The sequence below is a fragment of the Typopeltis vanoorti genome, chromosome 24 (assembly GCF_054136105.1).
Source record: "Typopeltis vanoorti isolate ZY-2024b chromosome 24, IOZ_Tvanoo_1.0, whole genome shotgun sequence".
Classification (NCBI taxonomy): domain Eukaryota; kingdom Metazoa; phylum Arthropoda; class Arachnida; order Uropygi; family Thelyphonidae; genus Typopeltis; species Typopeltis vanoorti.
In genome coordinates this window covers 10,677,007-10,690,575 of record NC_143572.1, presented here as the reverse complement: position 1 = coordinate 10,690,575, position 13,569 = coordinate 10,677,007, and the positions used below count along the sequence as shown (strand labels likewise).

The following is a 13,569-nucleotide window of genomic DNA, read 5'->3' as shown; positions in this document are numbered from 1 at the left end:
AAATTCGATTAGTGCACCTATATGCATATTTAAAAATAAATGTTACATATTTTAAAAATTTTCTATCTATACATTTTTTATGGCTAACTATTTTGAAAAATCACTCACCAGGATGAAATAATTTAGTTACCGATTTAAAACATTTTAAAGTTATTTTTTAATGGCATAATACACTATTTTATAAAAGAAGAACATGTAAGAAAGTTTTAAAGCGAATGAGTTAAGCAGCTCTCAGGTTTGAACTGTGGGCTAAAATATGCAAAAATTTTTGAAGAAAAAATGAAAGAGTTTGAAAACAGGAACCAAACCTTGGAGATTCAGTGGCAAGTCTTGAAGAAGACCCTGATTGATTCAGCCAGAGAGGCATGTGGTCTGCAAGGATAGAAAAATCAGAACTCCATGGTGGACACAGGAAGTTAAAGAGGCAATGAAGGAAAAGAAGAAAGCATATCAAAAGTTCCTGGCAAATTAGTCAGCTTGTGCTCTTAGAGAATAAAGAGACAAGTGTAAGAAAGCCAAACACTGTGTAAAACTAGCTAAACAAAAGTCATGGGAAGACTTTGGTAAGAACATAGAAAATAAATACCAAGAAGGTGGCATGATATTCTGGATGTTGTTGAAGAAGCTCAGAAATAGAGGAAAGAGTGTTGTAAACGGAATTAGAGATGATAAAGGTGACATGAAAACTGGAGGAAAAGATATGCTTGAAGTATAGAGTAATTAATTAGAAAAATTGCTACATGAAACAAGCAGTGATAGCACAGTGGTAAAAAACACTCAACAGGCATACAATAAGGAATACATATCCATACTTGAAGTAGCAAAAGCCATCAAAGACTTGAAATGTGGAAAGGCAGGCAACTGGAGTAGATGATATTCGACCAGAAATACTGAAGTATGGAGGTATAAAAGTCTTACAGTGGTTGCACTGCATAGTTCAGAATGCCTGGACAGAGGGACGAATTCCTGATGATTGGAGTAGAGCTCTCATAGTACCCATATATAAAAAGGGAAATAAAACTGAATGTGAGAATTACAGAGGTATTTCCCTAGTGAGTGTTCCTGGCAAGATTTATGCAAGTATACTTGAGAAACAGTTGAGAAGAATTGTAGAAGAAAAGCTTGGTGAAGAACAAGCTGGATTCAGGCCAAATAGAGGCTGTCAGGATCAGGTCTTCACTTTACGACAAATTGTTGAGAAATCATGGGAATATAACAAAGATCTGTATTTACGTTTTGTAGATCTAAAGGCATATGACAAGTGCTAAGAGAGAAGCTATTCAGTTCACTACAGTTATATGGTGTAAGTGGATCATTATATCAAGCAATACTTAGTCTTTATTTGAGTTGTAAATCAGCAGTTAGAATTGAAGGAAGTACAGGAAGATGGTTTAATGTTAAATATGGTGTGAGACAAGGATGTACATTATCCCCTCTGTTATTCATTATCTATATGAATCACATTCATATAGATAATGAATAACATTATCTATATGAATGTGATTTATGAAGAATGAATACCACTTTCCTTCATAATTCATAATGTGATTTATGAAGGAAAGTGGTATTAAACATGATATCAAAATTGGAGATGTTAATGTCAGCTCTTTGCTTTATGCAGATCGTGTTATACTTCTAAATAAATCCACTACAAGTCTGCAAGATTCCCTGACTAAATTGAGTAGCTGTTGTAATAGATATGGTATGAAGGTCAGTAATAACAAGACAAAGACAATGAAAATAGGCAGAAACATTGAAAATGTCAATTGCATTGTGAATGGAGAACCTGTGGAACAAGTAAAACATTTCAAATACTTAGGCACGATTTTTAGTGAAGATGGTAAATTAAATATGGAATTAGACAACAGAATCAACAAAACTGGTATGGTAGGAAGTCAATTGAATAAATTCATATGGAATAAGAGAAAAATTATTCGGAACATTAAATTAGCTGTATACAAAACAGTGTTCGAATCCAGTTTTAACTTATGGATCTGAGAGCTATGTCAGAAGTAAAACATTCGATCAAAGACTAGAGGCTGCAGATACAAGAGTCCTGAGAAAGATTTGCACGAACAGATGGCATCATTTGGCAATATCATTAAAAACGATGATATTAGGAAAGAACTTGACATTGTGATTAGCTTTGTTTGACATTAGCAGAGTTAATCTCAGGTGGTATGGTCACTTAAACAGAATGGGCGAGGAAAGATTAGCAAAACAAGTGCTCTCTTCCAGGTTGACAGGAAAACGACCCAGAATTATACCAAGATATAGGTGGATTGATACGATAAAAAGTGTCTTACACGATAGAAATATAAAATCTGATGATGTTGGAGTCTTGAGAAGTAACAGACTAATTTGGAGGAAAATTGTGAATATGAAGTTAGTAATGATGTAAATTTTTCATGTAGTACTATCATATCCTGTACATTCCTTGAGGGTTCCATGGCAGGAATTTGATGATGATTTTTTAATGGCATAATACACTATTTCCGTGTATACTATGTTCCAAATTTACTGCCAAAATTTATGTTGTCTGCTAATTACATAGTATTTTGCTTATCATATCTCATTCCTCCTTTGCAATTGTTTTCCTGACTTTTTTTTATTTTAAAGTATTTTCCCAACCTTTCATCATGAGGAAAAGAATTAGTGAGCAAAAAAAGTGGAAGTATGAAAATGATTTGAAAAGTAATCTCATTGGAAGTAAAACTTGAAATAATAAAGAAAAATGAACAAGTCAAGTCCAGAGCAAAGATAGGATAAGAACACCAAAATGGCTGAATCAACTATAAGAGCAATTTTAAGCAAAGCTGCTGAATACAAAAAGAAAGGTAAGACTGCTTCAAGTTCATCATGCATGCACTCAAAATAAAGATATTATAATGATTGAATTAGAGGGACTTCTTTCTACATGGATCGAAGATTGTAACCAAAAATGGATCCCACTAAGCACTGACCTTATTAAATCAAAAGCATTAAGTCTCTTTGCAACCTTGAAAGAAAATGCTATCAATGATGGAAAAGAAGAATTCCACGCTAGTGCTGGGTGGTTTGAGCATTTCAAAACGAGAAATAATCTACATGATATTCTAATCACAGGCAAAGCTGCAAGTGCACATAAAGAGGTGGCCTCAAATTATTCAGTTTTTGAAGAAAATTGTGGAAGAAGGAGCTATTGTGACCAACAAATATTTAATGTCGATGAAACCAGTCTTTTTTTTTGGAAGCGAATACCTTCTAAGACTTTTCTGGGCAAATCAGAGAAATCTTAGCCTGGCTATAAAGTCGCAAAGTCAAATGAAAGCACATTCTTCCACATTGTGCAAATGATTTTAGACTTTTCAAATTAATCTAAGTTAATTAAATCTCATTCTGAAAAATTGGATGATTCCGACCTGCTAAATTTAGATGCATAGCAGGACGATCCTGAAGAATATGAAGAAAATTTAATCACTGACAAGCCCAAAGAGATTTCACAGAAACAATTAAAAAATATTTTTCATACAATCAAAGTTTTTATGCAGCGATGCTTAGAGGCTTACCCTGATGAAGAGAGAAGCAATAAAATTTGCAGAAGTAATAAAAGAGGCAATAGGTCCATACCATCAGTTGTATTTAAAAAAGAAACAGAATGCCCGCCAAACTAAGTTAGCTCAATTCTTTGTTAAGTAGTAGAATAATAAATTTATATTCTGAATATGTTTTATTGTCTTTCAGCTTCATGATTTTCCTTTAACTAGGCCCTGAGATATACACTAATTTTTTTATTAAAAAAAAATTAAGTGTCAAAAAAAGAAATTTGAGGAACAAATTATACTTCTCTCCATAGGTTATTATATTTGATTAGTACATTTTCGATTAATGCCCTGTTTTAAAGAGCGCATTAATCGAGGGATTGCTGTATGTATAATAATTTTATAGTTCCTTTACTTTTTTTATGATACTGTCAGTCTACATATTTATATATTATATATGCACAGAACCACAGGTCAGTACATAGATAATTTTCTTTACATTGTAATGTTTGCTTTCGAAAAATTTATGCTAAAAAAGAAAAAAAATAGAGACAGACATAATATAACAGAATCTCGAAACTGATTTCTCCTAACATTTAGTTATAAATATACATAGCATAAAAGTTTCTTATAAATATATCTGAATAAGTCAGGTAATTTACAATTGTACTCTGGCTGAATGGAATTTTACAAAATTTATGAGTTTTTTTAACTATAATTCCACACATGAAATATTGGAAACCTTGAGCTAATCACTCTCAAGTTCATTCATTACAATTATACCAATTATATGAAAATTGAACCCCCCCCCCCCTTGTAACATCCAAAGATGCCAAACAATGATGTATAATAACTCTTAGTCATTCACTAATTCGCTCACCGCTTCAACAGGCACATTATTCCACTCACTCTGAAATTACCATTTTTAGGAAATTTTTACAATATTACTAAATGCACTAATATGAAAAATCCATTAAAAAATTACACTAATATACTAAAGCTACATCAATTAATATAAGAAAACACTCAATAAATAATAAAATTGACAATCTTACAGGAGCTTCGTAACAGCATGTCTACATCCAAGAGAGCATAATAAAATTAGTTTAATCCTTTTTCCAAGTGTGAGCAAACAAAGTTTGCGCCTGAAAGTATCTTCAGGACGGGTAAGGTGGTACAACACCAACATCCAAACATCCAAGAGAGCCTCGAATCCATTATCCGATTATTTCACTTGTTTCATTTTCATTTATTTTATTTTTTATAATCATTTGTAGCTTACTGATTCTCCCTCATAGTTTTAGAAGTAGTATCGTAGCTGGAAGTGGACAAGTTTTTTGGAGGCTGAAGATGATGACATGATGTGTGGGTGTGCAAGAAAAGGCTGAAGGTGCAAATCCACACTATAAGAGAATCTTGACTGGAGATCTGAATATTACCAGAAAGTAAGGAAAAGTCCTGTCTTATTTCTTATGAAAAATGAGATAGGTCTATGTCCTGGACATTTTGGTAGCTTTGAGACTCACTAGATTATCCTCACCTTCTGTGCAATAGCAAGAAGAACAGTACTTAAGATGTTGTTCGTTATGGAAAATTTTGAATCTTCCATAGCCAACATCTTAAATACTGCTTTTCTTAGCATTCTGCAATGCCAAGATTCTTGAAGGATGAAAAAAAAAAAAAAATGAAATGTACTGTTATCAGTAAAAGCATGTGATTTTAGGTTAGTGAGAGAAAGTTAATAATGTACAAGAGAAAAGTATGGGAAAAAAGTATACAGCTCTGGAGTACCTCACATTGATAGAGAAGTCAACAGAGTAGCTGTGCTAAAGCAGACTATTAGATAGTATCTTAGTAAGGAGGCCCTTATGCTAGCTTAATCAAATGTCATGGACATGTCAAAAGCAATGACTTTGGTTCAAAGGCTGGTGGGATTTGCTATTGCTAGATATGATGTGGGATAAGAGTTGAGGGTGATCACTTATTTAATGATGTCATTATACAAAAATGCTATTGTTAAACATCTTTTCTCTTGTTGTCTGGGATTATTTCCTTAATTGGATATACTTGCATTTGCTTAATGTGTTGCTATATAATCCTTTCTTTTAGGCTTGCACGGTGATCCGAATGCATTTTTGGAAATTATGGAGGCAACTACCGTGTTTGAATAAAAACTTCAGTTTACTATTACTAAAATTTTACAATTCGACGTTTCGACCTTTATGTCAAGGTCATCTTCTGGAGCGTACAAATATACACAGGAAACAAGCTATACTACAATCATACTGGTTCGTTAAAGACACTGACTAACCGCTACCACAATTGTTGGCCTGACCTCTGGTGAAAAAAAAAAAAAAAAAAAAAAAAAAATTTATACATCAACGCTAAAGTCCTATTATTTGTGTTGTCTACTATATACATATATTAACATTATATTAACATCATTCCAGCCAGTTGGAGTGGAATGGTTTCTAATAATAGCAGATTGGCTAGAGTCCTGACTTGGGTTGAATCTTTCAAATTAGGTTGGCTGAATGTGTGCCATCCAGATCCTTGGAATTTTCATACCATCTTTATTGTTGATATTTGGGTGGTTTATCAGGATTTCGCAGGATTCTTTAAATTTTCTCTCGTACCATGTTTTTGTGCGGTGTAAGGAGCAGGTGCTTTTCCAGTTGATTTGGTGTAAGGTGTTGAGTGCGTGGTCTGAGAGGCCTGCTTCACCATAATGGTTATATTTAATGTGTCTAATGTGTTCTTTTTTGCGTATAGGGATTGTCCGTCCTGTTTCACCAATGTACGGTAAGTTACAGGTGCAGCGGATGCAATAGACTCCAGGATGTGCTAATGGGAGGAGAGGGTCCTTAGAGGAGCTGAATATGGTTTTAAGTTTAGTGGGTGGTTTAAAGGTGGCATTAAGGTTATAGTGTTGTAGGATTCTGTTGATTTTTTCTGATAACCCTTTAATGTATGGGATGGCTATGGTTTTACTGTAGTCTAGATTCGTTTTTGTTGTGGTTTTATAGAGTATTTTATTGACAGTATTTTTGTTATAGCCATTGTTTATGAATGTGTCACTAATGATTTTTAGTTCTTGTTTCAGGGCCTGCTGGTTAGAGCAAATAGTTGTGGCTCTGTTTTTAAGGGTGTTTATGACTCCATATTTTTGTGCTGGGTGGTGATATGAATTCGCATGTATGTATTGGCCTGTGTGTGTCGGTTTTCGGTAGACCGTGAAGGATAGATTGCCTGAAGGAAGACATGTAACTAGTGTGTCTAGGAACCGGAGCGAATTTTGGTTTTCGATTTCGATGGTAAATTGTATGCGTTCGTGTTGTTTGTTTAGGTGGCTGAGGAATGTGTTTAGCGTTTGTCGACCGTGCGGCCAGATCGCGAACACGTCGTCAACGTATCTGAGCCAGATTGTCGGTCGAAGCGTGGCAGAATCAAGAGCCCTTTGCTCAAAGGTTTCCATGTAGAAGTTCGCGATTGGGGGGGATAATGGTGAGCCCATGGCCGTACCTTCCTTTTGTAGGTAGAATTTGTTTTGCCACACGAAGTAACCGGACTTTAGTACGTGGGCAAAGAGGGCCGTAATGTCGGGCGGAAATTTGTTCTGTAGTAGGAGAATTGTGTCATTGATGGGGACATTAGTGAAAAGGGCAGAAACGTCAAAACTGACTAATAAGTCGTCTTTGTCGAGTGTTATGTTTTTGATTATGTTTATAAAGTGTTGTGTGTTTTTTATGTAGGAGGGGGAATGACCTACCAACTCCTTGAGTGTTGCCGCTAATTTCTTGGCTAGCTGGTAATTGGGACTGTCTATTCCTTCCACTATTGGTCGAAGGGGCACATTTTGTTTGTGTATTTTCGGAAGCCCATATATTCTGGGGGGGGGCGGGCGTAGTGGGGTTTGAGTTTTTTAACTGTGTCTGGTGGCCAAGAAGTGACGGACTTTAATAGTTTTTCTGTTTTATCCTTTATCCTCTTTGTTGGGTTATAGTTTACCATTTTATATGTGTTGTTATCGGCTACTAGTTGGTTCATTTGCAGTATGTATGTTGACCTGTCAAGGACAACAGTGGCACTAGTTCGTTCATTTGCAGTATGTATGTTGACCTGTCAAGGAGAACAGTGGCACTGCCTTTATCAGCTTTCGTTATTATTATGTTTTGTTTGGCAATAGCGCCTAAAAAGGTAAACAAAATTATGTTTTGTTTGGCAATAGCGCCTAAAAAGGTAAACAAATTAGATTTTATCTACCACATTGAAAGAGGCATCAGATCCCTTCCTAACAACATAGCAGACAAAATACGACTAGAAACCAGTAATGTCCTAAATACCAAGAAAACCATACAGAACAACCTGACTAAAACAGAATTAGCAGCAATTAAATCGTTAAAAGCCAAACAAAACATAATAATAACGAAAGCTGATAAAGGCAGTGCCACTGTTGTCCTTGACAGGTCAACATACATACTGCAAATGAACCAACTAGTAGCCGATAACAACACACATAAAATGGTAAACTATAACCCAACAAAGAGGATAAAGGACAAAACAGAAAAACTATTAAAGTCCGTCACTTCTTGGCCACCAGACACAGTTAAAAAACTCAAACCCCACTACGCCCGCCCCCCCAGAATATATGGGGTTCCAAAAATACACAAACAAAATGTGCCCCTTCGACCAATAGTGGAAGGAATAGACAGTCCCAATTACCAGCTAGCCAAGAAATTAGCGGCAACACTCAAGGAGTTGGTAGGTCATTCCCCCTCCTACATAAAAAACACACAACACTTTATAAACATAATCAAAAACATAACACTCGACAAAGACGACTTATTAGTCAGTTTTGACGTTTCTGCCCTTTTCACTAATGTCCCCATCAATGACACAATTCTCCTACTACAGAACAAATTTCCGCCCGACATTACGGCCCTCTTTGCCCACATACTAAAGTCCGGTTACTTCGTGTGGCAAAACAGATTCTACCTACAAAAGGAAGGTACGGCCATGGGCTCACCATTATCCCCCCCAATCGCGAACTTCTACATGGAAACCTTTGAGCAAAGGGCTCTTGATTCTGCCACGGTTCGACCGACAATCTGGCTCAGATACGTTGACGACGTGTTCGCGATCTGGCCGCACGGTCGACAAACGCTAAACACATTCCTCAGCCACCTAAACAAACAACACGAACGCATACAATTTACCATCGAAATCGAAAACCAAAATTCGCTCCCGTTCCTAGACACACTAGTTACACGTCTTCCTTCAGGCAATCTATCCTTCACGGTCTACCGAAAACCGACACACACAGGCCAATACATACATGCGAATTCATATCACCACCCAGCACAAAAATATGGAGTCATAAACACCCTTAAAAACAGAGCCACAACTATTTGCTCTAACCAGCAGGCCCTGAAACAAGAACTAAAAATCATTAGTGACACATTCATAAACAATGGCTATAACAAAAATACTGTCAATAAAATACTCTATAAAACCACAATAAAAACGAATCTAGACTACAGTAAAACCATAGCCATCCCATACATTAAAGGGTTATCAGAAAAAATCAACAGAATCCTACAACACTATAACCTTAATGCCACCTTTAAACCACCCACTAAACTTAAAACCATATTCAGCTCCTCTAAGGACCCTCTCCTCCCATTAGCACATCCTGGAGTCTATTGCATCCGCTGCACCTGTAACTTACCGTACATTGGTGAAACAGGACGGACAATCCCTATACGCAAAAAAGAACACATTAGACACATTAAATATAACCATTATGGTGAAGCAGGCCTCTCAGACCACGCACTCAACACCTTACACCAAATCAACTGGAAAAGCACCTGCTCCTTACACCGCACAAAAACATGGTACGAAAGAAAATTTAAAGAATCCTGCGAAATCCTGATAAACCACCCAAATATCAACAATAAAGATGGTATGAAAATTCCAAGGATCTGGATGGCACACATTCAGCCAACCTAATTTGAAAGATTCAACCCAAGTCAGGACTCTAGCCAATCTGCTATTATTAGAAACCATTCCACTCCAACTGGCTGGAATGATGTTAATATAATGTTAATATATGTATATAGTAGACAACACAAATAATAGGACTTTAGCGTTGATGTATAAATTTTTTTTTTTTTTTTTTTTTTTTTTTTTTTTTTTTTTTTCACCAGAGGTCAGGCCAACAATTGTGGTAGCGGTTAGTCAGTGTCTTTAACGAACCAGTATGATTGTAGTATAGCTTGTTTTCTGTGTATATTTGTACGCTCCAGAAGATGACCTTGACATAAAGGTCGAAACGTCGAATTGTAAAATTTTAGTAATAGTAAACTAAAGTTTTTATTCAAACACGGTAGTTGCCTCCATAATTTCCAAAAATGTTGCTATATAAGTAATACCAGTTATTTTTCATAATCTTTAGACTCATTGGTACTAACTAAACAGGCATTAAAAATAAATAAATTTATTTCACATCTTGGCACATATAATACATTGTATTACATAGGCATTTATAAACTAGCAGACACTTGTCCTAAAGTTCTATTACTTAAACTCTATATACTATTAAGGCCTTTTCCATTTTTTATTTTGTTCTTCCTGATTTAATGAGGTAAATTTGTTTATATTCATAGGGAATTTATCGACATTAGAAATGAAAAGTAGATGGAGCAAATCTTTTGCATAGTGAATTTTTAAAAATAAAATAAAAATAAAAAATTTGCAGATCAATCATATTTAGTGGATTCAGAGGCAGGTGAGATTTGCTAGATCTTCTGTGGAATGAGAGTTGAGGTGATCACTTATTTAATCATGTACCTTCCCAAGTATTGGAGAAGTTGATTTTGATTTTTTTTTCTTAGGTATAATGTTAATATGAGATTGTTAGTTTTTGTAATTGTGAAGGGGTGGTTGTTTGTATGGTTTTTTTTTTTTTTTTTTTTTTTTTTTTTTTTTGCAGTACATCAATGGCTATATATATCTTTCAGGCTTTTTATGATTTCATGATGTTGTGTTGGAGCATGTTAATTCACTAGATTGTATTCTTTTAATAGATAGTGAACTAATTTAATAATAAGAACAACAGGCTATGATTATTTGTGGAGCATGATTCTAAGATTGACTGTTTAGGTGTTTTAGAAACAGCTATAACAATTCAAGTACCATAGAGTCATTGAAAATACATTAACCAAGCTAATTTATCATATGTTGGGTTTTAAGCTAGTAGACTCTTAAAGTTTTTAATTAAGATATTTCCATAAAGAAATTAGGTTTTAAAAGTTTAATATTTAATTTTGTTAGGAGTGTAAAAACATTACCAAAATTAAATCTTATATGTATGCAGAATTTCTGAATAAAGAAAAGAATTCTCACTAAATATAATCTTGCATCTACAAAATTCCCTTTGAATGTAGGCAAATTTATTTATCTATAGAACTATAATCAGTTATTAAAACACACACCACTCACTCCAGACTGAAGTAAATATGGTAGTTGCACCAGTAATATAAGGTTTGGGAAAACTTCATAAAAATATAACAGCTTACCTACAACCTTAACATGAGGTCAATCCATGTAATAGAATTTTGCAAGGGGAAAAAAAGTTCATATTTATGTTTAAAAACATAATTATATTAATATTTAACATAATGAATTTCATATCAATCATTTAAAAATAGTGTGAAGATAATTTCTGCAGTATTGTCAATAAACTAAAAGAATATAATATAAATAATCATGTTCCATTGCACTGATTTGAAAAATAGAAAAAATAAAATAACCAATTTACCATTACTGAATACATTCATTGTTAAGACTAAATTTTTGCAAGAGATTATTCTTTCATTGCTTGTTTTGTTTGTTTTATATTATTTTCATGCATGTGAAATTCGTTTTTAATATCTCTTACAAACAAACAAAAAAAAAAAAATTTAAAGCAAGAAGTTAGAATATTAAAAGGCTATTTCTGATAAAGAAAATTCCAAGTAAAACCATATACTCTAAATCAGGTAGACTCAAAGGTTGCTCTGTTGTAATGAATCCATATTGTTTTCAGTATTAAGCTAAAAACTGGTTTCTTAGCTAGGCAGTATATTTATGTTTGACTGGATAAAAGTACCTTGATGCTCATCACTTGTGAGTTCCTCTGCCTGAAAATGACAAGGTCGTGGTCAACTCCTAAAGTTGATCAAACCAAGTAGCTCAGCTTCAGAAGTTCAGCAACTTAGCTGGATCTGAAAAAATTATCCAAGACTTAAATAGTTTCAGAAGTACAAATATATGTCTGACTGATTTTTAGCTTATGTTGAAGACACTAGTATGTTCAATTATACAATGATAAAAAAGTGTTAAATAGTTAAATAAGATAAAGAAAAAGCATAATTTACTTTCTGGGTAATAGTAACAGACAGTTATATTGTAGGTGCAGAATACATTCGGGCTTTAAAAGCAGAGAGGCATCAGCAGCAAGAGGAAGCAGAAATATTAAGACAACAAATTGAAGGACTCAATCAAGCTATTAAGTAAGTGTGTTATTAATCAAAAATAAACTGTAGCCAGATAATTCATGAGAATCTTATTTAAAAAAAAATAAATAAATACATTGCACATTCTGTTACTAGTTTTAAAACCATATATTTCTGGTTATGATCATGTAAAAATAAGACTTTTCCATTCATTCATTCATTCATGATTCATTCCATTTATTGCCAGTCTCTTCATTTTTTTTCCCTCAGCTCTCCTTTGTATATTGCTATCTTTCAGTTACTGTCATCACTTTGCCTTAAGTATTTTACCTTGCTCAGTCCCATTTTGAAATTTTTGGGTATATCAGCAGTTTAATGTCATCTTTTCTTTTTTTTAATCAATTAAAAAATGAATCTCATTATTGCTGCCTAGCATGATGCCCATTCTTCCTGGATTGAGAAAAATTTAGTTCTGAATTCTCTGAGGTTCTAGCATCAACGTGTTGAAATTTTAAGCATTTATCCTAGTATCATCTATTGCTAAATCATGTGGAACATGCACTTGGAATGCTATTTTTTGATTATGTACTTTCAGTAATCACCTATAACCATAATGATATAACTTCAACCATTCATTCTCAGGTTTTTGTTCTATGAACTGTGATGAGGCATCTGTCGAACATATACAAGGCAGCCATAATTGAACTTCTCCTATTCAGAGCCTGATGTAGCTTGATTGAACAGTTGGAATATAACCAAATTTGGTAGGAAGACTAATCAAGATGGGAAGAAGGATTCTGTGAAAAAATAATTTTAGTTTGAAAAGTCGCTGATAGGTAGAATATGGCACTGTTGTAGCTCGGGAAGCCAAAAATTTGCATAAAACAAAGTTGAACATCTGTTTTGCTGACAACATAAGAGCTATAAAGTACAGGGAAAATTTCACAATTTCATTCCTATTGATAGTCGTGTTCAACATTGCCTCACTTTACCTTATTGCAAGTTACTTGTCAAGTTATTTTAGCTTAATGAGTGCAATGCATCAGCTGCTCTTTAGAACCTGTCAGAACTTGCATAAAGGTCAGCTAACACAGTTAGATCAATAATTCGGAAGTTTGAAAAAACAGGATTTTTGACCTGGAAGTTTGGCCTGGCAGAGGATGGAAACCAGTGCCACCACAGGTAATTGAAGATGTTTCCACCGCGACTGTCAACACATCATACGAAAATGTTGCTGGTGTTAACATCAGTGGAATAGCATGACAATTGGATATGTCTAATTCCACGGTATGGAAAGTCTTGAAAATTACATTTTATCCATACACAATCAGCTGTGTACAGCAGCTGCTACACGGTGATTATGATAAGCAACTGACATTTGCTCTCATGTTTCTGCAGATTGGAAGTTGACTATGCTTGCCTTGGAAAATTCTGTGGGGAGATGAGGTACATTTTTATCTGAACAGGACTGTAAACACCCAAAATTGTCAAATTTGGGCTTCTGAATTACTCCAATGCGCTTCGGGAGCTCCCATTATGTTCACCAAAAATTA

General features: G+C 34.4%; 1 protein-coding gene across 1 annotated transcript in view; it reads left to right on the top strand.

Moving 5' to 3' along the window:
• Positions 1–13,569, top strand: part of Mondo (MLX interacting protein mondo) — a 253,492-nt gene that overhangs the window by 208,526 nt on the left and 31,397 nt on the right. Inside the window, exon 15 of the mRNA XM_090413412.1 lies at positions 11,974–12,073. Within this exon, the coding sequence (XP_090269538.1) occupies positions 11,974–12,073 (100 nt within the window). The remainder of the gene's footprint in view (positions 1–11,973; positions 12,074–13,569) is intronic.